General features: G+C 40.1%; 1 protein-coding gene across 6 annotated transcripts in view; it reads right to left on the bottom strand.

Annotated features, from left to right (window-relative positions):
• Positions 1 to 27,450, bottom strand: part of KALRN (kalirin RhoGEF kinase) — a 465,987-nt gene that overhangs the window by 178,203 nt on the left and 260,334 nt on the right. For all 6 annotated transcript variants that reach the window (XM_030952836.1, XM_030952840.1, XM_030952837.1 and 3 more), the window contains exons 12-13: positions 14,615 to 14,806; positions 2,348 to 2,517 (exon numbers count right to left, since the gene is read on the bottom strand). In XM_030952836.1, coding sequence (XP_030808696.1) covers positions 2,348 to 2,517; positions 14,615 to 14,806 — 362 coding nt within the window. The remainder of the gene's footprint in view (positions 1 to 2,347; positions 2,518 to 14,614; positions 14,807 to 27,450) is intronic.

Below are 27,450 nucleotides of genomic sequence, written 5' to 3'. Positions count from 1 at the left end.
AAGCTGGTAAGAGTGGGCACACACAGAGGCAGCTTCATTGGAAATTGTTTCCACACTGTTCTCCTTTGAAAGAGTCCAGGATCACATTACAAGCTTTGCAGTTAGTCAGAGTGCTCAAATCCAACACTCGAACCAGCTCATCTTGACAGCTCAGCACTGCAAACTTCTGTGTGCATTCAAATGTTTGGTATTAACTCCCTCAGAACCAGGGGATCCATTTGCGCAAATATGTTCACCTTGTTCCACCTTGCTCACTGCTCAGAGAACAAACTAGACCCGAAACCAAACTCTTCTTTGTTAAACACAGCTGCCACAAAACCTGCCTTGATACTTTGCAAACACTGGAGCATGACACCAATTTAAAACAAAAAGTCTCAAAGCTGAGGCCACAGTCACTTTTCCAAGACTGAAGCTAAGAACTGACTATATTCACATTAAGAAAAAGCTGAAGTCCCACACACCACCTTGCAGTTCACTTCTTTCCCATGCTCCACTGACTTCTCAGCTCCAGGTATTACCCTGACCACTCTGCACACTTCCCTTCTGACTCAGGTACAGGCAAAAATCCTTCAGGCCAATCCCACAACCAGAACCAGGACTCTTTGAATGTCAACACTTTCTGCAACCCCAAAAAACACTCTAACTCCACCTGATAGGCTTGTACAGGGTCCCTTTCAGGCTCTACTCCATGACTGTTCACACTGAAGTGATGCCATTCCAAGAGTTGGGAAGAATAACATAAAAATTTGCAGCCCACAATTTAACTGCCTTTTTTTTTTTAATCTCATAGAAATTCCTTGAACTTTGCAAACAATTTCTTTGCAGAAAAGAAGTTACCATGCAGACTTTTGACTGACCTGCTACAGCTGGCCATACACATATTCTCAGCTAAAACCCCTTCCCCTTTGCTGATCTCATCAAAGATGAATAGAAGGATGGAACATCTACTCCTGATCCTTTCTCTCCAACTCTAAAACTGGCAAATAGTACCACAACTTCGGTCCCTCTCCCTCCCCTGTGGTGCTGGCAAGTCACACACAGCAAGGGTAGGAATCTCCATGAGCTCTCTGGTGTGGCTGCCCAGGGCTGAACGACAATCAAAACAGAGAGCAGTCTTTTCAAATCCCTCTTTTTTTTTTTCTGACCCAGCAGAGAAAACTCTGCATCCAGGATGTCAGGGAAGAGTTTAGAGGAAAGCTCAGCATATGACAGTAGGAAAATGCTGAAGGACTCCAGGAAGGCTCTTAAGGGCAGAGCTCCACCGGAGCTCTCACTGTCCATTGTAATCCAGAGCATCTTGGGCTTTTCCTCTCAGGTTCCTATCATGGCTCATGGTTTTCTGCACATCTCAGATGAGAAGTAAAGGCATCAGATTAGGAAAGCTCAGGGTGAGGAAGATGATGTCACTCTCTTGGACTGTCTGGTGAAATGCATAAAACCTGGGATATTTGCATATTATAATGTATACAGAACATGCACGCTACGTACAGGGCAACCTGTAACAATACAAAGATCTAAATAATAAGTGATGTATTGGACTTGGTTCAGTGCCCAGCAACATCCCTAAAAGGCAGGAAAACTTCACTGCTGTCAACAAAGCTAAAGGCACAGAAAAGCACTTTAACAACAAATGAGAGAGATTTCACAACTGCAGATTCTGTATAAGCTTACTCTGCAAATATTCATTTGACAATACTTGCAGATTAAGAAAGAAATGAAACAAAAACATCAAACACCCAACAAAAACCCCAACCTCCCCCCCCCCGCCCAAATTCTTGGGACTAGTCTCTTCATGTATTTTAAATTAGGTAAAAATGAGCTGGTTTAATTCACAGTGCTAGTAGAAGAGCCAGCAGTGAAAGAGCCTCTTTGACACTATGAATAAACCCCACATACACAAAGATAAATAGAAGGGTGCTGCATGCAAAATGAAATAGTGAAGACTGTTAGACACGTGTGTATTTTATTAAGAGGAATACACTTACCCTACATCAGAATAACCATATAAATCACGAGGCCTCAGTTCACAGCCATTTAACAATCTTCTATAAATACCAACTAAAAATATTCACTTCAAACACATTTGGTTTCGTTCACTTCCCAGTGCCTATAAATAATCTCTCAGTCAAACAGGAAACCAATGCTGATCCACAGACTACTCTAATCAGTCCACACAAATCACTCCCTGTAATTTCAATAAAACACTCAAAGGATCTGAAGAATTATAAATAAGCAAAGAATTAACGAATTCTCCCAATTGATCCAAGTTTACAGTTCCCTATTTAGGCACCCCTAAACACAGCATGCATCGGATTTCTCTACACCTGTGCCCCAGGTGGATGCTTACCTGAGCTGCTGGATTAGATCTTCCCCTTCTTTAATAACATTGAGGGTGGCATCCAGGGTGGCTGTTTGCTGCTGCTGAAACTGCTTGATAAGCTCCTGTACCGCATCCACAGAGTCAGCACAGACATCCTCTAAGAGCTCCTTCTGCAGATCTTCCATCCATGTCCACAGCTGGGAAGAAGGGGAGGGAAATATAAATCAGAGAGGGATTGAGATTTAACCCTTTTGCTCTCTAATTCCAGATCAATAGGCATTCACTCAGGCTGCATGTTTCACAGGAAAACTGACCTAAAATTTGTAAACCCAAAAAGACACATTTGTTCTTGATTCCATTTAAAGCAAGAAGATAAGATAAATATAATATCAGGTAGTTTAAAAAATTAAATTTCTGTTTATTATCCAGCAATAATTAATTATTTTATTCTGATTAACTCTTTATACTAGTAGCAAATTAAAATCTCCTACATCTGTCTAACCCTTTCAGGAGCTGAGCACGGTCAGCTGCTATTAATTTCACATGCAGTGAAGCCTGTTGCAGGACAGACCTACAATCTTTGGTATGTGTGTACGGTACTGACTGAAGTCTAACTGTGCCTGCTCAGCTATTCCTTCCCAGGGGTTGAGGTCTTGGGGTTTCTTTTTCTTTTCCCAGTACCTAAACCCCCTCCTCAAAATGCACTCAGACTCTGCATTTTAACTCTGGGAAAATCCAAACATAGGAGACAGCAATATCACTAATCGACCCCATGAAGATCCATTAATTTTGAATAGTTCTGACTACCAGTTTTAAAGCCACAATCACTGCAACAAATCATTGCCAGTGCTTAGATGAGAATTTCCAGCCAGCTGTTCATCAGAGGTCTGGACAGGGGCAGGAATGCCCCAGCAGCCTCTCACTGGCTGTAAAGGCTTAAAGCGAACAGAGGATTCCCCTTTAAGCTTGTGCTGAAAAGTGAGTGTAAAATTGCACCAACCGAGTTGGCAGCCTGCCAGCACACCCTAATGACTCCACCAGAGACTTTTCTGTGCCACGCCTGCCCCATTAACCCACATTTTGCTGGTATGTGCTGGAGGTGGCAGCCAAGTCCCAGAGTGGGAAATGCCAAAGGATGCAGTGCCAGCCACGGCTCCTCCCGCTGTCCCAGGGACTGCAGAGCTTTGTCCCACAGGGACCTCGGGGTGAACGTGAAGCAGAGGAGGACATTGTGTGTGGGTGGCAGAGAGCTGGTGAAAATGTTTGTGTTCAAAACGAGTCGTGCTGGATCCCCATCCTGCAGCATTTCCTCTGAGACTGTGAATTCTGCACGTCCACATTAAATGAGAGGAGGATGGGGATGTCTAAAGCTCCAGCTGCCAAAGCTTCTCACAGCCAGGGCCCACACCTAAGGCCAGTCACTAAGTGCTACACTATACACATGCTACAGGCTTCAAGCATATTACCCTGGCCCAAATCAAAATGATGAAAATTAGAAGCTGTCCCAGCACACTCATGATACCAGAAAAGGGAGAGCCCAGTGCCTTTTGCTCTGTTCCCACCTCTGCTACTGAGTTCTTGCTTGAGAGACTAACAAAACCAAGCATTAGAACATACGCCTTACTTGTAGGTTTCTCAGAGTCAGCTTTGAATATTTTGGGTAAATGCCTCTGTTTATTCATAAATATTATAATGATAACGGTCTGCCCAACTACTGGCCTGAAACAGAATGTCTTTGCTTGGAATATTTACATATTTTCACATTCTTAGGAAAAGGGCGTAGTATAAAATAGGAGCTATTAATCAAAGAAACAAATGTAAGTGAATAGGCATGAGAAACAAGTGAAAAAATGAAAACATATTTAATGAGCCAAATAGAGGGCTTTTTCAGTTGTGGTCTGAGGTCCATATGCTGAACTTTGGGAAGCTACCATAAAGGAAAATGCATTTATATGTTAATTATATTGAGAATATTCCTGGTTTTGATCCAATCCCTACACCCACTCAGTAAGTGCAGCTGGACCAAAACAGACAAGGACCAGGTTGTTCAGGAATATTACTTCTGCTTATCAGATCTTCAAGTAATAGAGTACTTTGTAAATACAGAAAAATTGCTATGTATATGAATCATCCTTCTGTTTTGAGGTGGGAAAGCCACTGGTAGTTCTTTAACTTCTTGTAATTCTTAGTTCCTTTTTCAACTTAAAAAAGCTCAGGAAATTTTCTTTATAAAAATGAAAGTGAAATCGGGAATTTTGTTCATTGATAGGAATCTGCTGTTTCCTTGAAATTATTTTGTTAGGGCAGAGGAGAAAGTTTCCAACCTTCAGAGGAAAATCCCATGCTCTAAAGTGTCTCCAGAACCCAACTTTTCAGAAGGAGCATTGGGCATTTAAGATCTTACACCACTGTTCGAGTAGGCTTCTAAATCAATTTCAAAATACTTAAAACATAAACTGTATTGTATTTACCTGGAATCAAAACACTCACTAATTTTAGAGAGCACTCAAATATATTAACTCATATTAGCTTCAGATGTTTCCATTAATGACCTCTGTCTATAAGGATTTGCATATAAAATCTATCAGAATCTAGGTCATCCTTGACTCAGAGGCCTTTAATCCTTTAGACTCCACCAATCCCTGGAAAACCCTAATACAAAGAATCAGTCAATATTAATAAGATTAGAAGATCTTTCAGGAAAAATTCACAATAGGAATCTGATTCCAAAACCTCCTAGGTTATGTGCTACAATTAATAGCACATGAAATAAATTGCTACCATGCCCACTTGTGAACGCCACAGGAATGAAAAGACCAATTCCATGTCACTGCAACACCAGTTAGAACAGCTGCTAATCATAAAACAGAAATCACATCCTGATTGTCACTGCTCAGGAAAATCAGTCCCTCTTAGGACCTGATGTTTCATTCCAGTGCAAGTATTTGACCGATTTAAAAAATCCTGACTATTAAAGCCTCAAATCACTGGATACCTTGTGCATTTCCAGTCCATGATGTGACCTACCCTAAGCTAGATAGCTTAGACCAAAGAAACTGTTCCCATTAAAATCTGACATATTGCACAGCACAACTTTCATTTCACATTTGCAGAAATTGATTTATTTTATTCTTATCATGAACAAAATTTGTGAGTACTTGTCTCATTCCCATACATACTTCAAACTAGTACTAAGGTACCACTTGATCCCATACAGGGGGTGTATGTAGATACATGCAGATATTCAAAATATAGAGGCAGAGTTTCCACATCCACCTGTGGTGACTTTCACTGAATTTGCCAGTCATGCATGTGTCCAGAAAAGGAGATAACCTCTGCATTATGTTACTTAATAGGTACTAAACAAAAAATACAGAATTCTAGGAAACTATACAGAAGTATCGCAGAAGTAAGTTTTGTTCTTCCTTCAAGTGATCTGCGCTTTGGTGTAATTAATTGGATATGGAGAACCCAATGCATTAATGGTAACATTTGAATTCAGTCTATGAGAGGTCTTACTCAAATCTGACTCATGAAAACTTACATGTGAAAATGTCACAGTTGTTAGCTATGAGAAGTCTCAGGTAAATACCTATCCCTAAGCCATTAATGCTGAAGGTCCATAGCGGCTCTACAACTGAAGCTTTATTTTATCAAGGCTTTACCCAAGACAACTAATTCTCCTCTGATTACTAGAAGAATGACACCCCTCCTTTCTTTTGGGATAGCATCTGGTGCCCCTCATGCATGGAGCCAACAACTTTTGCATCTTTCTTGGATATGAAGCCCAGGCAGTCTCCCTCCATCCAAGAGACAATACAGCTCTTTATTCCCAGCTACTTCATCTGATGTAATACCCTTCATTTTGCTCAATTAGTGAGACCACTTAACTCGAGGTCGGAAGGACACCTGTGCTTGTTACCTAAAATTAATGCTTTTCACCTAGAAAAAGGAACCACTTTAAACCTAAAAAATCTAAAACCTAAAGAGAATGCTAAGAAAATCTTGCCTGCATGATTGGAATAACTATTAAACATCCAATGCTTATATGCTGCTATTTGTAAGTGACAGAGATGAGTTATAATCCCCTCAAAAGCAGTTTAAAAGCACTGAGTTATGGGAGCAGTGCAAAGAACCAGTTAAATCCAGGAGATTTACTGTTGTACAGCACTTTTGCTAGTCTTCAAAACAAGGATGTTAATGGAAACAAGCAACTTCTCAGGGTGTATGTTCTGCCCCTTCACTGTGTCAGGGAAGCATCGTGTATGGCGGGGCAGGCCCCAAAAGGATGCTCATGACAACTCAGGAAGAGAACATTCATCACAGCAATGGAGACTAGAGCAGAATGCACAAGAATTCAGTGACATGCAGGGACCCTGCTGCCACTCCATGAATTGCAATGTCAATGTTCAGAAAACCAAGGGCAGGCTGAAACCCCCCCCCAAAACCCTCATAAGCAGAACTGCTCCAGAGAGAGATGTCCATCAACCATATTTCCCTCTGCTACTATGCCAGGCTTTTACAAGCCAATTCTATGGCAATAATATTTAGCTTTGTCATGATATGCACTAGGAAGTCACACAGGTCCCAAGTTAAGTTAATTTATGGCAGAACTTCAGTCTGCACTTGTGTTAAGGCATCTGTTCAAATGCTGTTGTGCATACAGCTTGACTGCACAGCCTTTAGGAAATTGTCCCCACACCAACATGGTGGTGAAAATAAAACTTTCCAGCACAATTAACCTTCATCAACTGGTATTTATTCACACTTAGAATGCATCCAGTCCTGTTTCTGTTAAAAGAACTGAGGGTTGTTGTAAATTGGAAGCATATTTCAACAACATTGTCCGAAGTCACATTCAAGCTCTCAAGAAAATGTCAAGAGAAACACAGAAAACAAGGTCTGTAATGATGAGCTGCAAAGTGACCTCATGCCATCAGCAAAGTGCCACATAATGGCAGCACACCTAATAAAAGGTGACAGGATTGGATGTGACCAGACACTACGTAGGAAATGCCACGATGTCCACAGTAAGACACAACTCATGAGACTCCCTGCTGCAAGACCTAATGCTGTCAGATACCACCAAACTGGTTGGGAAGAGATGACAAGTGGAAAGGGAACATTCTGTGAAAAAACTGATCTCTCCCTAACCTCTTTCTTGCTTTTTTCCCTTTCCTTGCCAATTTCTTGACATTTATCCTTGGTTGGGCTGCATCTGGTGCTTCTGTATGCTCAGGCTTTTTAATTAGTAACCTTGCCTATGGCAAAAGGATTTGCACTGCCTAAACATCTGATGCTTTTTCCAAGTCCTGCATGGACCAGATTGATACAGCACAAAATAATCTCTTCTCAAGGCAAACATGATTTGGGTAGCTAGGCTTACATCAGGGAGTGTGTAGATCCCCAGTCCAAGGTCGTGTAAATGTAATTCAGGGACTATTTGATCTAGAAGAGAAAATTGATTTAAAAATGAAGAATAAAATGTACATGTTCTGTGCTTCTTCTGCCACCACTATAAATTGTAAAAACATGTTCCTCTTCTAGTATAATTTTAATCTGTTATTGGTGATTAGGAATCTTGTAATTACCTTCAGTAACTGTAATAATCAAATTCTGCACTTGATCACACTGGCTTAGAAAAGTTCTTCCTACACTGGAAGATTTACTCAGTCTTACAGCAGTGTGATACACGACAATTTGGTGCAGGGGAAGCTTCCCACACTACAAATGCAGCAATCTTCTAAAATAAACACAGGAACCCTCACATTCTCCTTATTATTCATTGGTTCTAAACATCACTCCTCAAATGGAAGCTGCAGCACCTCTTCCCTCTGTGCTTTTTCCAGTGACTGGCTGTATCTGTCACTTGCAGTCTTACCCTAATCTGCTGCTTTGAGCCTTTTGTGTAACTTTGTGCACTGTGCCCTGGGAATCGCAGAAATAAATAATTTGTGACAATTCTGAATCGTTCTGAAACTTGCTAGGACTGAAAAAACTACATGACTTTTCTTTAACCAGTCAGTCTGGTTCGATCCATTGACTTGAGCCACTCCACTGACACCATTTTCAACTAGTTAAATAGACTCCAATGCATAGATGTACTTCAGGTGAAAAACAGAACATGTCTTTTAAGTGATGAGGGAATTACAGGAGTGTACCTGAATGGCTTTAATAAAAATTTACTCAGTAAATTTTATTTTTTTACACAGATTATTGCTGGCTGCCCACTCTGTTGCCCTTGTACACAGCACTGAAGCCCACACACTGGAACTGGGACTAGCTTATCTTCCTCAGCTTCAGGAAATCGGAATGGGCAGAAATGTGTCTAATAAAAGAACGCTTTATGGAAGTTGGCACATCTTATTTAAAGATGCTCATAAAACTTCCTTTTAGCACAAACCACTGTTATCTGGAGAGTGAGGCATATAGGCTTACATTTCCATAACATGCAAAACACATGCAAGGGCCTCAAAAGCCAAGGAAAATATTTGAGTGGAGCCATTGGTCTGTAACAATGCTGGTGAGTGGCCTGAAAAAATGTGGATAACAAAGTATGAACTTAAATGAAGTCTACAGGAATCCTTTGGCTAGCACATAGTGCAAGGATGGAAAGAACCTCTCTTCCATCCACAAGTTTGACTTCCTGACATTTGGTTTATGTGGCTGCATTTACAAGCATTTGATTCTCATTACTTTGATTCTGTCTCTTTTACCAATCTTGTGCCATCACAGATGGCAGAATTTTATTCAGTAGTGGCCTGGCTGTGCTTCAAACTCCCCTGCTCAAGAGCAGGATGTGCTGCCAGAATACCGCAGCTCTTTTCTTTCCCAGCTACTTAATCCTTCATGAAAAGAACTTGCTTCTGGGCAACAAATGGACAGGAAAGAAGGGCACCCTGTGCCACCCCAGCTGTCCTGGTTCCTCAGTCCCAGATCTTTGGTAGCTTTAGAGACAAGATTCAGCTCTGCAAAAACCACCACCAAAGTTTATGACTGGTGAATGTTGGCATTTTGGTCCAGGCCACAGCCTACCCTCTGGAGCTGGAGGGGGATTTGCTTTTATTTTCTTCTTCATAGTAATTGATTGCTGATAACCCAGAGTGTACTTTGATATTGATCACACAAAAATAACACATTTTATACCAGAAGAGCCCTCTCCACAGCTACAATTATCAGAATGATAATTGGTGATCTGCCTTCTCCAAGGAATCTGCCATCCAGGCAAGGGATGGCACACACGTTATTGTATGAGCACCTCTGCCAGGTCACTTCTACCACATTCTCTAATTTCTGCCTGAAAATTCACCTCTGATTGGAGTAGGAGAATATTTAGGAACTTTTTACTTCATAAAAATACCAAACAAACACAACAAAACAGCTTTTACTTACAATCATAGAATCACATAATCATTAAAGTTGAAAAAGACCTTTTAAATCACTAAGTCCAACCATCTGTTTAGCACCATCAGCCCACAGATTCAGCTCCCAGCAAAAACCATGGTCATACTAATAGGAGGCATAAGTCTAAGGTTTGATGTTTCACAGCCCTGCTGTGAGAAGAGGGGCAGGTATTTTCAAAGTTTGATTTTGCATGCTGTTGTGCATCTGTTTCAGTTGTTAATATTATCCCAGTGAAAGACAAAATTTCTAGCTTTTGAACAAGACACACAATGCTTCATTCTAACACTGAAAATTCTGGGGTGTGAATTGGTGTAAATATGTGAATTGGTGTGAATATGTGAATATTCACTCAGTGAATATTTTCTGTGCAGTGAGCCAGTTTGGGTTATTTTAATGTTTTTTGCTTTCCTTTTTTTTTTTAAATCTGGACATACTATGAAAAAAGGAACAAAAGTGCTGTCCAGGACAGGAGCAGTGTGTAAGACAAACACATGTTCAGAGAACAAGACCTTTTCAGAACTTCCAGAAGTTGCCAGCAAGTGGAGTTGCTAAACTGAATATCCCCTGCATATTTAATGTTGAGGAAAACAAAATCTTTATTATCCAGTGGGCAATTGCTCTGTAAAGTCAATATTAGCAGTAAAAATCAAACAACAATTTTATAAGTTCAGTAACATTAACTTTGATTCCTGTGTCAATGCACAGTGACTGACAGGATTACAGGATATATCCCAGAACCACTGTCATGTTTGCTCCATGATTAACTTAGATACATTCTGTCAGCTCTTCTGATGGGAGTCAATAGCAGCTGACCTCAGTCCCCTGAGCTTCCTGCTCCCTATGTCCCAGCAGCTCTGCCTCAAAGTGAAGAACAAGCCCTGTCAGAATTAGTGATCCACACTGAAATAATCTCCTAATCACAATATTCAAGTCAAGCAGAGAAAATTTAATTTCACAGGTCTTGGTTATCAAGCGAAATTAAGTTAGCAGTGCCTGCAATAAAACACTGTTACCATTCCTGACTGACAGGACAGCCCCACTCCATTACCCAGCTGAGTAACCCCACTGATGTCTGTGGGGTGACCAAGGTGACCTACTGACCACAAATAATATAGGTTATAATACAGGAAGCTGTCTGACACTTAATGGTCCAGGACTTAGCTCTCACTTTCTCAAGGCCTTATCAGACAAGATTTTCAGAGTGAAACTTTCCATACCAGGTGTCTGCCTAAGGCTGAACTTGATGAATTTTGAGGTGAAAGGGCCAGAATGAGAGAAAGGGATAGAAAAGGTACTTTGCCTGTGTTAGTTTTATTTCTGTTCAAATGAGATGCTCCAGACCCTCCATGCTTTTAAGCAAGGGTTTGAAATTTTGCAGGGCTTAGCCTTGATGTCAAGAATACACATTATGTCATTCATATGAACATTTTCCCAAATTTGGTCACCCAGAAGACCTCTGCCAAGTTCCAGTTTGCACATGTTCATAGTAACCTGTTAGGAATCTGGCAGTTCCTTTTCCTCAACATTAAATATTTTCTGAGCATATTCATCCCCAATTCTGTGGGCCAGGTAGGCACGGCAGGTTCCACATGGAAGTGACTGCCCTGAGCACTTCATCCTCCTGCTCTTCTGACCCACTAAACAACAAAAAAGCACAGGGCACATGATCTGAAAACACAATTCTCTGTCTCTCTGTTTTTTTCATGCTGGACTCAGCACAGAACTGGTAATCTCAGGCCCATTGAGAAATTAGAAACCTAGAGGTGGTAAGACATGCTTTTCATGCCCCAAAGAACTATGAAACAAGTGCAGAACTGTTTTATAAATTAGTTAAGGCCCATATACTATAAATGGATCTAAATTCAGTGAAGTTCCTTCCCATTCTTCAGTTAGCAACTGCATCACCAGCCAATACAAGTAACAAAACCTAGCTTACGTAGCAACACAAGTAATGCAACCTTAACTATGCAAGAGGATTTAAAATTTTTTAACGATATAGAAGTGGTCACAGTGCTCTTTCCTGTCTACATTTTAATACTTGGAAATGTAAAGTACACTGCGGAACCTTAAGTATAAAACTGAGACACTAAAATATTAAGATTCAGACAATGAATTGCAAGATGTTTTTCTTTTGTCTTTGAGGGTTTTGAGTCTTCAGGGTGTGATTTTATGACATCTGCAACCTCTTCTCCAGGAAGCTCAAAAAATATTCTCTTTTGAACAGAATCAAATGCCAGCCAAGAATCCTCTATCATCATTTGATCCTAAAGCCAAAAGTTCACAGAAAAACATCAACTATCATGAGATTTGTGATAAAAGTGCAAGATCTGACAATCCTGACAATAATTGATTCAGATTTGAAGAAAGAACCTAAATTCAATTACACTTAGTCCTGGGAGAAATTATTCAGGTATGAGTCTGTTGAATGCATTTATGCCAGTGATAATAATTTATAACTTTACCCTGCCATACAGATAATTGGATTTGATTCCCACAGTACCAGGTTTCTGCTCACACCATCAGAAATGCCTTGGTCCAAAAGGGTACAAAAATATTGACTACAAACTAGAAAAGCATAAGGAATGCTATAGGACAGTGGGACACACAAAATCTTGTTTACAGGCATGGCAATAGGAAACCTACATTATTCAAGAGTGAACAATCACTTAAAGCACTGCTTCCAATTCATGCCTCTGAAGTGTTATTACCACACCAAAAAGTCCTCTTTTCAGCCTATTGTATGTATTGTTCAATAAGGTCACTTTAAAAACCCATGAAAATTATTGTTATGCTTAATTGACTGTGGTTCTGATATTCCTTCAACTGTATGAGTCAGTTAGCAGAAGGGACCCTCTTTAATGCTTTCACATGAAATAAGCAGTGATTCACTCTACCGTAGTATAAAAAAGCCACTCTGAACTTATATTACCCATAGGGATATCTACATTTTAATGACTCCCTAATTCAACTCTATCTATTGTCCTGAAGAAAATACAGGAAGATTGACTACAAAAGGAAACATTTGTTTGACAAGAGAAAAAAGGTAGGAGCAGTTAAAAGTTTCTCAGGTGGTGAGAATCTGAGCAGTTGCATGTGGAGATGAAGAGGTGGGCAGGGTACAGGTGAAGGAGTGAGAAGTTCACAGTCAATGAACTCATCCACACCTCGGAATAACCACATCAGAAATTCACAATTCACACAACCTGTGCTAGGAAGACTGTCAGAAGAAACATGTTCATTGCAGGAAGATCTTTAGAATATTAAAAAAAAAAAGAAAAAGACCAATTCTTTCTACTTAATTTACCCTTTCACCAGCTGTGTCTCAATAGATTAACACAACATGAATCATAGAATAGTTTGGGTTGGAAGGGACTTTTATAGGAGCGAGGCACCCAGAGTCTGTCCACTCTGGATCTCCTTAAAAATGACATGAATTAATCACTGAACTTTCCAAAACCACATCACAGAACCAATCTCTCTCACAGGAAAACATTAATGAGGCAAATACTTAGCATTTACTCTTAACATCTAGAGAACAGCATTGATGCTAGCATAGAAGACTGGTTTTAAAAAAATCTTTTAAAAATGTTAATTTCTAATACATCTGCATTTTTATTCACCAAAACAGAGCTCATTAAAACCAGGTGTGTAGAGCAGGCAACGTCCCTTCTTGTTGAAGAAGAACAGGAGTATAATGTGCTGCAATTCCTTCATACAGGGAGGCTTTATTTCCCAAAGCCAAATTAGGCTACACAACACCACTAACTGTCTTTTTTTTACTAATCATCACCTGCATAGGTGAATCAAGGTTAATCAAAGCAGGAAACTGTTATGAAACAATTTTTACAGAGGAAATAACCAATTAAGTTTCCCCAGTGGCAAACCAGCATAGCTGCAAGTGTTTCAGCAACCCTGGGAACAACAGAATTATCTACAAGCTGCAAGTTAACTATATTTTAGTATATTGCAGAAGCAGGATGTGAAAGAAAAACCTTCATGTACCAAAGCTATAACTGTAAACTCTCTCTTCCATAAACATATGAATAAATGTATGCATGTACCTTTTACTTCAGGGGCTCCCCAACACGCCTGATATATGCAACTTGTTTGTAACGTGTAAATCAACAAGCAGAGGCAAAGCTTTCAGATTCTCAGAGTATCTTCCTGATGAAGTGTGCTTTCACAAAAAGATGCTGCAGAGCACGAAAACAACTATCCTGACTAATTCCATCTCTCTCAGCAGAAATCCTATCTTTAAAAGTCACTCACCACTGAATGGCCTTTGGACTGCAGAAAATGTGAAGTATGCTTTAATTACATCCCCAGTGGCCTCCCATTTGATGTCCTGTCCACTGTATCTCCTCTGGCAAGTCAGCCTTATCTCTGGATATTTTTCAATTACACTAAACAGCATTTATTCAGGTCCTCACTGATTCAGCGTATCAGTATGTGGCTGTTTTTTCTTTAGCAGTTGTTTTGAAGTCTGCCTCATTAAACAATGTAAGATTTCTAGTAACACATAATGATATTGGATACATTAATTAACAGTACGTTTAAATGGAATCCTCAGAGGATCATGCTGCTGTGTACTTAAAGTGTTAATATCAACTCACATTCTTACAAGAGAATTCTTGCTTTCTAACAATACATTCTAATTGTGATTAAGCACCACTGGAGATGGTGTTGCTATATTTTAGTGTACCTGTAACATTCATATGTTTCATTCACATTTTATTTCCTCTTTACAACAGTTGCTCATATGCATGAAATGAACTGGATAATATCAGCCCTGTGTGGTGAAAATGCCTTTTCTCTGTTATCTGAGTTTTCAGAGACAGCCTCTTGCAGCACTCTACAACACACAGCAAAATTCCCTCGTGCACCTCTTACCTCTTTGGTGTGGGTATGGAAGGAGACTGACATGTCCAAGAGAAGTTTCCTCTGTTCCACCCTCCGGACAAAGTCCTGAATCCGAACTTCCAGATGCCGGGCTGCTTTATAGATCTCTTCAGGGTCACATTCCCCAGTCTGAGCCAACTGTTCTGCAGCCTCCAAGAGCTTGTCTGCATTGGTGTATGTATTCTACCAGCAAACAAAGCAAGAAACACAGTATGAGTAATACAACTGTGGCAAGTAAGCCCCTGAAAGAGGCTGTTTAACCTTAAGGCATGAAAGCAAGTGATTACCAGAGTTTTAAAACAATCACAATGTTTCTTAGTGACACTGCCATCTGTGAAAGGAGAACATATAAAGTCACACAGACTAATGCCTGAGAACACATGAAATTATTTCTTATTTGAAACACACCACCTCAACCCAATCCTGCCAGGCACAGCAATAGGACTGCCCATTTGTTTATTTCCAAGTTCCCTGCAATTTCTCAAAGATAATGGCATGAGGCAAGTGGGACTCACCAGCTCAGAAGGCTGCAGTGCCTCACGTGACACTCAGCCACCAGCTCACTGCACTGGCCTCCCAACTGCTCTCACATTACAGTGTGTAATCATGGTAGCCAGAGATGTCTCAGCCCCAAGAAATATTTGCCTTTCACTGGCTTTTGTGAGATAGACCATGTCTTCAAGCTCCTTCTATGGTTTTTTTCCTCCTGTCCACTGTTCTGCATCCCATTTCCAGATGGACTGAGTCCATGTGATTTGCTTGCAGCTGCCAGTGTGTAATGCTCAGTTCCAGTTTGCCCAGGGCACGTACCTGCCCTGCATTACACAAGAACTTGAACACTGCACTATCCTGAATACATTTACCCCACAGCAACAGCTTTTATCACATGAGGTGTAGGACTCCAACTTCACAGAGAGGGAACAGAAGAACCCAGGAGCAAATTAATGTACCCAAGACATGCCAAGTAAGAGAGGGGAAATTCATCCAACTTGCCTTGGGTTTCAAGCTACCTGCCATCCTTTCTCTGTTTTTTCACATCTCTGGAAAACACTGCTCAACTAATACAGCAGAGAGTCTCATGAATTACAGGAGAAATGGAAAGTGAGTGCAGCCATCTTCTCCAGAACCATGGAGCTATGCCTTAGTCAGTTTAGGCAAACCAAACAGAGCCAGCCCTTGCTGTCATATAAAAGCTTTCTTCACTCAAGATGAGGCCAATAGCTCTTTGGTATTCAACACTTAACAAAAATAAGGAGAGACAAAGATATCAGCTTCTGGGCATTTCCATTACTGGGCTAGATCTTTGGAGCTGCTTGGCATTGGCTTGAGACTGCTCTCACTGGGAATTTTAACCTCTGCTTCAATAGTAGAATTGCAGCACCTTCCTTGCCAAAATCCTCCTCAGTTTAAAAATGCATGAACTTAATGCATACACACAAAATACCTCTAAAACTGTAGACACACATGTATTTCTGAGCATTACACAAACACTGTCAAAACTAAAAGCCATGGATCAAGCCATGTTGTTCCTACTTAGATAATGTCCTGCTGCAGTCAACAGTTGTTGTTTGAGAAAATGTTCAGTACAGAGATGGAGCACTGACCTCTGTTTAATGGAGGAAAATATTTCCAGTTATAAAAAAGCAAAAAGAAAACATCTCATTCACTGTTCATTTTCTGAGGGCTGACTATAAATATCTGGTATTTGCATTTCTCCTTTTGGACTGTGAAAAACATACTTGAGACAGTTTTGTTACCAATAGTAAATTTTTATTCCCTCATTTTCAGGCTACTGCTGTAGTGCTTAGGCTGTTAACAGCAGCAAAATTTTATGTTTTAATAATAATTTTTTGGAAACCTCTTTAGCTGAGAGTTTGTAAAAAATGTTCCATTTAATGTGATCTGAATTAGGGTCCAGTTTCACTTAACAGTATCATTTCTGAATGATCCCCTTCCAATAGTATTTGGAGCAGATGCCAAAGCTAGCACAATTTTTTCAAAGTCTAGTCCACACCAGTGTTTTTCACACATTACCACTACAACAACTCACACACCAGTCCAGCTCCCTGAGCACAAGCCTGTTCCTGCTTTTATATGTATTATTTTGTGTACCTGTAAGTGCCTTCTCTCTCTCCTTGTGGCACAGATTTGGGACACAAAACAGTTTTGTTGAAATACAGTATGGACCCAGATTTGCTGCATTTGTCCCTGAGACATTTAGGTCCATCTCTGCTGAAAGCCACACAGTTTACTGACTCCAATATGTGCTATGTTGAATTACCTGTAGATGAGATGAGTTCACAGATACAATGACCAGATGTGAATGCACTGGTGAAAAGTGTATGGGCTGCACCCTAGACTTTGGGGGAGAAAGAATGCAGACTGGCCTCAACAGAGCCTCTGGCCTCACTGCACAGACAAAAAAGATGTAGCAGCCCCTTTGCATTGCACAAGGTTTTCCAAAGGCAAAGGGGATTTTCTGCAGGGAAGCTGTTGAGGTGTGGAAGGAGCCACTCAGTGTTTTCCCTGGGCTGTGACAGGCACTGTCAGCACACAGGGATGCTTCCCTGAAGAATGCATACCTAATTTCAGATGTGTTTGTATAAATGTGTCATGCACAAAAGGCTTGAACACAGTGCATTTTAAATATGGAGACATTTTTCTTCACCTCTTTTTCTATCTTTGTCCACTGAGGTCACAGGTAAGTGTCTGGATTTTAAAACAGGTGCGGTTTATGATAGGAGAAAAAACTAATGGTTATATTCCTGCCATTCTAGAAGGAAGGCCTGGTGCTGAGAGATTTCCAGCTCACTAGTGCAGATTTAAGGGATTTAGATACATTTCAGATAAGCAGCCACATTTGGGAGCTATCCACCCTTGCCTTGAACTCCTGAGCTTTGTGTGCTCATGAAAGGACTGTCCTCCCTCGTCAGCTGTTGAGATGTACACACAGCACAGGCCAAATAAGCCACAGGTTACTCATTTGCTGAGGGCTTGCTCTACTTCTCTTCTGTTTGTTTGCTTAAAGTGCACATAAATCATACCAGATGTTGTTACACATATCAAATATTTTCATGTACATCTATTGCTCTACAAGCATTGAACCAAAGTGCTGTTGAAGCTGAGAGCTTCATTCTGGTTGGTGCTATAATGCTGCACTGCTTCCCTGCTCCCTACATTTTCATCCTGAGCTTGCTCTCTTGTTAGTAAGCTCTTTGGGGTACAGAACCTTATTTTATTTATTTGTTTGAAGCACTTTCTACTTTTCTGCTGTGACATAACCCTGGATCAGGCAGGGTGAGAATCCAAGTGAGAATCAAGTTCTACAATGAAGAAAAGCATTAAATGCTTCCTTGCTCCACCATCCCCATCCAAAAGAGGTTAGCTCAGATTCCCAGCCCTTCTGAGATCTGGCAGGAAAAAAAATTCCATGAGTTATAAAATTGTATGCCTTCTGAAGTTTTAGGGTTGTGTGGCATTTTTTCTTAATGTTGTCTTAACCCATGAGAGAACTGTCATGTGCAAATCCTTGACATTCTTGGTAAACTGCTGACTGGCATTCCACACTTCTGCATTATTTCATGCACAAAACCAACTTCCACCTTATATCTCTTAATAATATTTGTAGACCAATTTTTGCAGAATGACCTATTCCAATCACGAAATCTGCAAACACAAGGAAATATATCTATCTAGATATATCTTTGTGAACTTCCTCACATTTTTAAGGTATCAATCAGTTTAGCACAGCATTTTGGTTTTGGCCCATGTGCATTTACAGAAAATTATTCCATGTAGTTTTTATCTATTGCTAGGAACTGCACATGTAAGTAGTTTATTGCTGCATGTTTTAAGGCTGATTACATTGAAAATAGCTGTGTCTAGTGATAGTCTAGGGCAAAGTTCATGTCCTTAATCTGGACAATTTTTTTCCAGAACAGTCTGCCCCTGCACACTATTTTACAGCTGTTTATTTTATTTGAGGGATTTTCATGGTAACTGTCTCTGAGTTCTCCAAAGTGTAGTGAGCCATTCCCACCAGCCAGAGAAAGAAGTTTGTTGTAAACATCAGGAGGAACATGGAGGAGAGAACAGGGCAGGTGATCAGGTACATAATCATATTAAACACAAACTACATACCCCAGACCTCACTTCCCAAGTAGATGTTGAGATAAGGGGGATGAGGTAGCACTAGTCTGTATTGACCAAGTTCTGGGGCTGTGCAAGGCAGTTCCAGGCAAGGTTCCTTGTATTGATTAGAAAGCTTTGTCACCTGGGTTTTACCATGAAAAAGGTATGGAAGAGAAGGCATCTCTGGAAGCCAGGAAGTACCCAGTAGAGAGAGAAAGAGGCCTAGCTTAGACCTGATATTCTTGACTAAAGACTAGTGATGTGAATCCCTCATTATGCCTGCAGGCTGAAGTTTAGGACACTTATTAGGCTTTCTCTGATGTGATATCTCCCTTATGTTCTTTAGAGTCGTGACTCTCCACTACCAACGATGAAATGTCTGTATCAGCACTCCTGCTGGGAACTTGAGACAAAGTTCAAAGCCTGATCCATCTCTTACTGAAAACAGTGAAAAGGATTTTACTGACTTCAGGGAGAACTGGGTCAGCTTTCTAACCATCTCCCCAAGATCACAGGAGAGAAAAAAATGGCAAAGGGCTAAAAATAGAACTCTGGAGGACTAGTACCTGTTCTGTACATAGACAGTGAGTAGAAGTGCCCAATGAAACTACAGCACGATTCACTTTGGGAAAACTGTAATTACAAAGCTGATTCTGCAGTTCTTGTCAAGCTTTATAAACTATTGTTATCCTTAATTATAAAGCTCGGTTACTGCTATCAGATTCTTTGCTCAAGCTACTTCATTAAAATTAGCTCCAGTATTTGTTGAGGTTAAGTGATCTCACAGTCAGGCCTTTGTGAAGAATTATATCTTTAGTAACTTGATATTCTAAAGCTAAAATAAGTGACCACAATGAAACATTTCTTTGATAAATAAATCTGGGGTTTAACAAAGCATCCATCTTTGTCAAAATTCCTCCTCCCTTAAGAAGGGCAAAGGCTAAGTGCATATGATGATCTAATAGAAGTTGTGATTTTATTCCATTTGAATCGCACATAATCAAATCAAGACTTATATTCTTACTTGTACTCTGTGGTTGTAATTCAAAACAGACTTACCAGGAATTACAGTTACAGAAGTTACAGGCAGAATATCTCTCTGAGGTAATGCAGCCACTCACTCTGTCAGTACAAGATTGCTCCCCACTATAAACTAGAATGGAAACTTCTTCAGACATTTTTAAAAAATATCCAGGCTAATGAAATTTCCATCAGCACCTTCCTCTTCAGACTGCTCTTCCCTTAAACATGGCAATTTGTCTTTAGTTTTCCTTGTCATAATTTCACCCCAGTTCTCCTTGCACTGATATCATGCTGATACTAATGACTACTTTACACCTCCAGTAATTCCATTATTTCAGTGAATTGTATAAAATATTATGTATAATATATTGTGTATATATGTGCTTTAAATACAAACATATGGCATTTTTCCGTAATTATTAGATATGAAATATTCCCAGGAATGACAAGGTGGATACAACCCAGAATCCTCACTGACCATTGTGAAGGACCAGATATTTTTCTGTGTATTATTACTTTTATTTATGATTTTTCCCTCAGGGTTCACACACAAACCAAGATGAATTTATTATTTGAATTTAAAAGGGTGACACTTACACATTATATCAACTGCTGAAATGCCAGACAAATTGATTAAAAGCTACCTCATACCTTCCAACTAATAAATAAGCAAGATTAGAATTAATAGCTGGGAACACATTAGCTAAAAGAATTCCTCTTTGTGCTATTTCATATTGAGTGCTTACTTTAGATTAAAAAAAATAAATTGTTGGCTATGGTGTAATTCATCCCACCAATTGTTCATCTCAATCAGTAGCGCACTCATACATCAAGTAGAAAACACTCCCATTACCACAATCATGCTAATTAACTCCAGTGTGATCACAACCATTATTCAATGAAATGCCAGTGAAATATATAGTGAAACAATGGTTTAAATTACATTTAAAATCACACATCTCATCCAATATTAATAAGTATGTAAAGACACATAGATGCCTGTCTGTGTGTACATAGTACAAGTACACAAAGAACAAAAGCTTGCTTGGCAAAGATCTCCACTTCTCAACCATCTTCAGTGTCATCCTGAGACCAAAAGAAGTGGACAGCTGGGAAAGCAAATTACATGTAGGCTCATTTTGTGCTTGTAAGGATATTTCGGTTTTTATTTTCTGCCACCTTACTGGTCTTCTGGTAAAAGCATATCCAAACAGAATATTAAAATGAGATTATGAAATACTGCTGTTCCAATATTTTATGGTCTTTACAAGGATCTATAAGAACTGGGAAGATATTTGAAATTGATGATTATTGTCTAGGTTTTATTCTAGTATTCTATTCTTGGTAATATACATGAAATAGCTTGGTCCTTTAACTTGGGAACACCCTTGTACAGGAAGAGGAATGTGAAAGTGAGCAGAAGAAAGGAAAGAAGGACAGTGAAGACAACAAAACAGTAGTTGTGGTGCCAAACATGAAACCAAAGTCATACTGTTTGGTGTTATCCAGTACAGTGAGTGTACCACTAAAACAGAATTATCACTCCCCAATTTCATAATTGAGTAACTTGCAGAGTGTACAACTGAGAGCTGCTCAAGTGACTGAATGGTAACTGAGCCTTTGAAATTCAGCAAAAATGAGGAAAGCATTTTCTTTTGTGAAAATGACAAGGGAGCACAAGAAGGCAAACTGACAGGAATGAAAGGCAGCTCCTTTTGAAAGCTTCTTAAATGATTAATATCATCAGAAAACCCAGGTGGTTCACAGCAAAACTCCACAACTTCTTTATGATAGGGGCAAAAGGGAAGGCAGGTGGAGAAATAAACATGGAGCAGCTCCAAGGTGAGCAGCAATCCAGGAGGGCATGGTATTGTTTTCTGTCCCAAAAGCTCAGATGACATCTTTCCTGAGCCCTACAGACATGAGTGCAATCATGACATCTTTATCAAGTCTCATTGATCTCTGGAACTGAAATAACTCCGGGCATTCTGGGTTTAATATCATGCTCATGGTTTGGAGATTTCAAAGACACTGCAACGACAGTAATAAAAGGCTTTGGACTGTCAGCAGCACTGGGAAAAGCCAGCACCAAATACAACTGGCATCATGGTTGCCTTGAAAACAAAAGCAGAAATAAACTTGTGAGAATGTGAATTCTGTGCCTATATTTTTATAAAACCCACTTTAAATAAGACAGCAAAGCATTTCCTCTCCATTTCCTCACTCAGCTATGCTCTTATTTCCATTAATGTGAAGATAGGTTATAACACCTTTCCTTAAGCCCATTTGGAGTGGCATGGGACTGTTCACAGAATGAGATAATGTTTAACAGAAGAAAATTTGGCAAAACTTTAACCCACATTCTCCTGATCTTTCAGCTTAAGAATTCATACACAGCTGAACACCAAGCACAATGCAGTGCTGCATATACATCACCTAACAATCATTCTTTTTCTCTGGTAATATATGACAAAAACACAACACAGGCTGCTGCAAAAAGGTAAGTGTACCACTAATGCATCACAGGACCTCCAGATTTGCAGCAATTTTTTTTTTCCATAAGTGAAAGGCCACCTCTGACAAGCAAACTGATTGCTGGCAGAAAAAATACAGAGGAAGATACGCCACATCATTTTAGCATGGTCAGTGCATTGCTGCTACCTGAGGAAGGATGCAGAGATTTAATTAAAATTTTGCTGCTGCTCCTTTGAAATACAGGTTTCCTCCCTGACAGGCTGCATTGCATCAGCTCCTGTGCACCAGCCCAGGTGGGAGTGGTGCAGGAAATGCTCTCAGTGAGAGCATCACATCTTGTGGTGCCATCTCCTAGCACTGTCTATACTCCCTTGCGATTCAGAGGGAACCCCTTGGTTCTCCTGGGTCCCTCCAATTTGTCCTGTTAAATTTAACTTCTAGCAAAGAATCACTTAAAAATTCATCACTTAAAAAAAAATCAATTTCTTTCCAGAATAAACATCACAATTCAATACATTGCCTGCCAGAAACAAGCAAACAATTAGAATAAAATGCCAACACTTCTGTTCACAATTTGGGTATTTCCATTTGGCAAAAGGAGGTTTCTCAACATACTCTGCCAACAAGAAACACATGACCTGCCCACCACTCAGATAACATCCATCCCCATCTCCCTGCTCTCTGGACCTCAGACAATTGCATGGAGAATGCCCCTCTGCTATCTACAATAATAAAACAGTCTCCCCCAGCTTCAATTAAAATTGAAGTAACTTTTTACTTCACCTCCTTGTTCTAGCTGAGCATCTTTAGGAGCAGGTCAGCAAGACAGTCCCTTTGGAATCTCTTCACTGTCAACATTAATTCATCTCTCTGTCATGGCTTACACATTGGAATTTGTTTCAAATGAGTAGACACCATTCTCTGAATCCTATTAGATTTATAAACCAATTTTTCACCACCGTTACTTCCCTGACATGTGAACTGTCCGTATGGTTTGCCCATCAAATTAGTTCTTCAGAGGTGCCACCAAAGCAGGATGGACTAAAGGCTTTGTCTTCCCTAAAACTTCAAAATATTAAAATCTCCTGTAACATCTAGAAAGTATTGCCTACTTATATTGAAGGAAAATGGAAGGAGGTTTCACTACCCTAGAAGTAACAGACCTTTTTATTTATATTATACCAGACTTATTCCTATACTTCAGAAAAGTTCCAGACAGGAACTAACATTTTTCATGTTGGCCAGAAAGCACTCATATGGGGCGTACTATAAAAATGTGTTCTACTGTGTGAATGAAATTCAGTTCAGCTTATCCATAAGCAAAACAAAGATTTAGAAAGATATCATGGTTTTATTTCTGGCTCTTATTAGGGGGCCACACATGATCTGAGATAAATATATCTTAATAATGACTTACAGTGAGAGATCTGGTACAGAGGCATTCCCACCAGAAATTTTCATGCTATAAAACATACTGGTTTCTGGCAAGTAGTAGATCTCCATGAATATTGTAGGCATATGAGATACTGCCCCTATAGTCAACATCTGCCATATTTTTTACTATTAAAAAAATCCGGACAGCTTTCTAGTGTATTCTTTATTTAGTGTTGCTGAGTCCTTCCTTCTCCCTATCCAATCCCCTTCAAAAATCTCAAATCATCCCCCAAAGGATAAGACTGGCCATGACATGAGACAAAAACAAAGATCAGAGAAATTCTCTTTGAGTTGTCTTTTGATCTCTCTCTGCCTGCTGTACCTTTGCCAAACCCCACCCTAGAGGCATGTCCACCAGGTCCAAACAGCAACTCCCATTCCTCCCAGCATTCTTATCCCAAAATAATCTCCTTTTTTCACATCCTGATGTTAGCACACAAATCGGATTCTGCTCTGTGCTCTGAAATATCTCTTTTTTTTCCCTGTCCCACATTTACACGTGCCTATAAAAAACCTAAATTTGAACGGTTAAATGACCTAGTGACCCAATTCCCCACCCCAAGGGGAGCACACTCAGGAGAGATGACTGGCATTTCAGCGTGGCTGCACTGTGGGGCTGCTTCTCTCCTGTTTGGTTTCCAGTGCATGACAGAGCAGGGAAGCCTGAGCAGTGCCCAGCACTCAGTGTGCACTGAGGGGCTGTGCTGTGGCACAGATAAAACTGTGAATCCTTTGGGAAGGGGCCTGGAACTGGGAGGAGCAGCTCTCCCCCTCGAGTCAGAAAAGGTTATTTTTTTCCAAAGGAGAAATGGTCTGAATGCATCCCTGACTAGGTAGTATTTATCTGAGCCACCTTTTTTTTTTTGGTGGGAACAAACACCTACCTTTGATTTTTAAGAGGTGTCAATTAGGTCTATTTTAAGCCTAAAACAAACCCAAGAAGGTCTATTTTAAGCCTGAAACAAGCCCCAAAAGACACCTTGGATTTTAAGAGGTTTCAATTAGGTCTATTTTAAGCCTAAAACAAACCCAAGAAGACAACAGCAAATAGGACTCAGATGGTACCAGACCCTTCCCCACCATGGAGCACTGCAGGTTTCCAGTCCCTCCTGCACTCAACTTTGATATGTGGGCATTGACAAATCCAAGCTGTAGTTGTCAATATAAATCTTGGCCACTGGCAAAATACCCAGGAGCCAGAAGCCAAACCCCAGTGCTCTCTGCCATCTCTCCTCCCCAAGCAGGAACACCCTTCATTCCACCCCACAATGCAGCTGACACATTTAACACCAAGGCTGCACATCCCATTCCCTGATCCTGAGGAGTCACAGCCACCCTTTTACACTGTGCACTTCTGAACTGAGCCTTGACGTTATTCCAGAGGAGGCAACAGCAGGCTCAGCTCTCTGCTTGCTGCAAAGCTGGGGATCTCACCCATGTAACAAAGACTCACCTATGCTGCACAGGAAAAAAATAGCACTGACAAAATCTCATGAATTGGAAAAAACACCCTGATAAAAATGAGAGTTGTGTGTCAATAGGAGCCAGTGCTATTGTTCTGGAGCACGCAGTATTTCCATTCTATCAGCTGCATACTAAATCAGGCAGTCATGCTAAACTAACACGTGTGCACATGCTCACTGACAGTTCAGAGACACCTCTTGTCTCAGTTCCCGACCTCTTGCAAATTCTGCAATTTCTTTCTCTCCAAACAAGCTTCATTTCAAATGCAGAGGCAGGAGAAGGCTGATTCTGCCTGCTTTTCTCATGTCAGCCTCAGAATTTCTCTCCCCAGCTCAGGAAAGCAGAAGAGGGCTCTGTGTTTCTGCATGTGGTGGTGCTCTGAACCAGACACTAAACAAAGGTGCCTGAATGCCTCAGACCAGAAGCCATTTCCACAGTGACACAACGCAGTGCTTCCTTGGGATTTGGTTATGCAAAACCAGACCTCACAGACCACAGCTATGGAGGGCAATATTAATGGCTGGGTTACAAGCACTGAATCAACAAGTGAATTATTTATATGCACATTAGGATTTTTGGTCCCTATTCACACATGTAATTCCAAAAGTACTTTGTAAATCCACTGAGGCTGCCCTATCTTTTTACAGGGGAAATTGAGACCTGAATACTATCACAGGAAAGTAAATTTTAAAAGTATGTTTATATGCAATAAAAAGACGGTTGAATACTTTCAGTTTATATATAATCAGTATAAAACCTCTGCAACAATGTCATAATGCAAGTGCAGTTTTTAGACAATTCAAATACCTGATGAGGGACTAAGAGAACATCCTTCCTCTGGACAATTAGGGATCCATGATAGGGAAATAAGAGAGGCACAATCACACTGCCAAGGAGCTTCTCTGCAGTGTAGAGCCATCAGAATGGAGACCCACTGTTCAGAACAAGTTAATGATAAGCAATGTATCTGAAATTGGAAGTGTGATTGTGTTCTAAATCTGGTGCAGCAGAGTGATCAATGGAACTCAGTCTATTTCCAGAAAATGTGCACAATGATAACAAATACTCAAAATCTGTCCTTGAAAATTGTTTTGCTCTGTTACTACATACAAATCCCCAATACTAGATTAATCTACATCAAATTTCCTCTTTACCAGTGCCTGCAAAGCAGCATTTTTGCGATTGGCAGCAATGTCATAACCACTTGTGCCATTCTCCTGAAGCCATCACTGGCTGGCCCAGAGGCAGCAGCACAGCCTGGGGCAGCTCCTTCTACTGCACTAGAACAGAATCACAAAGTAAAACTGCTGATACGATCCACAGTGTCACCCCTGTCCCCTTGAGCCTTCCCATTATCAATAGCTACAAGAAATTGAAGAGTACCAGTCCACCATCATTACAAATGAGACTTGGACATTGCTGCAATTAATCTTCTGGGATCGAAGGTACAGTTTGATAACCCACTGACCTGCCAATAAGAATAGCACAAAGAAAAATGACCAGAAAGTTTTAAAAGCCTTTAGATGATGACGGTTTTCATCAACACAGACAGGTCAGTCAGAACAGTAGTGGTTTTTTTTAAGTGGGTATATTTCACCGAAATTGTCAGAGGTAAATACCTTCTGTTTCAGCTCTAGGTTTATTCAGTTGATACATCAGTACCATATTGAATCTATTTATAGTACTTGCTTTATATAAAATATCAGTGTTATAATTTTCCAGTGTTCTCTTTAAGAACTTTTGAGCTTTACGAAAACAAACTCCAGGATTTATCTTCTTTAGGAAATGTTGGCTGTCTTCTGATTCAAAAAGAAATTAGTTCAAAATCTCAGAATTTGCCACACAATAGAAATTCTGTTTTCCAGAACCTCCAGAATTAAAAATGTATATTTCTTAAATAGCTTCATTGTCTTCCTTTCTGCCATGGGAACAACATTATGCATTTACAGAGAATTAAGGGATGATATTTTAAAGACACAAAAATAAACCTACCCAAATAAACCAGTGATAGGAAGCTAGCTCCTGGCAATTGTAAAAAAATGCACTTTGTTGCCAAGACTTAAAATTTTATAGGGAGCATTTAGATTGTGAATCATGCTGCAGGAGGTTTAATGAAAAGATCCAGCTGTCAAGTGAATTTGGAAGAGAAGAAATAGGAAAGAAAATCACCTTGAGCTGGAGGAGAAACACACTGAAATGCAAACTCAAAGACAAGGCATAATAGATACAGCCCATCACACAACTGCCAGGAAGATCTCTGTGCCATTATAGAGCCTGTCTGAAAAGAGGTTCCCCACTAC

The sequence above is a fragment of the Camarhynchus parvulus genome, chromosome 7 (assembly GCF_901933205.1).
Source record: "Camarhynchus parvulus chromosome 7, STF_HiC, whole genome shotgun sequence".
Lineage (NCBI taxonomy): Eukaryota > Metazoa > Chordata > Aves > Passeriformes > Thraupidae > Camarhynchus > Camarhynchus parvulus.
This window is presented reverse-complemented; position numbering and strand designations above follow the sequence as displayed.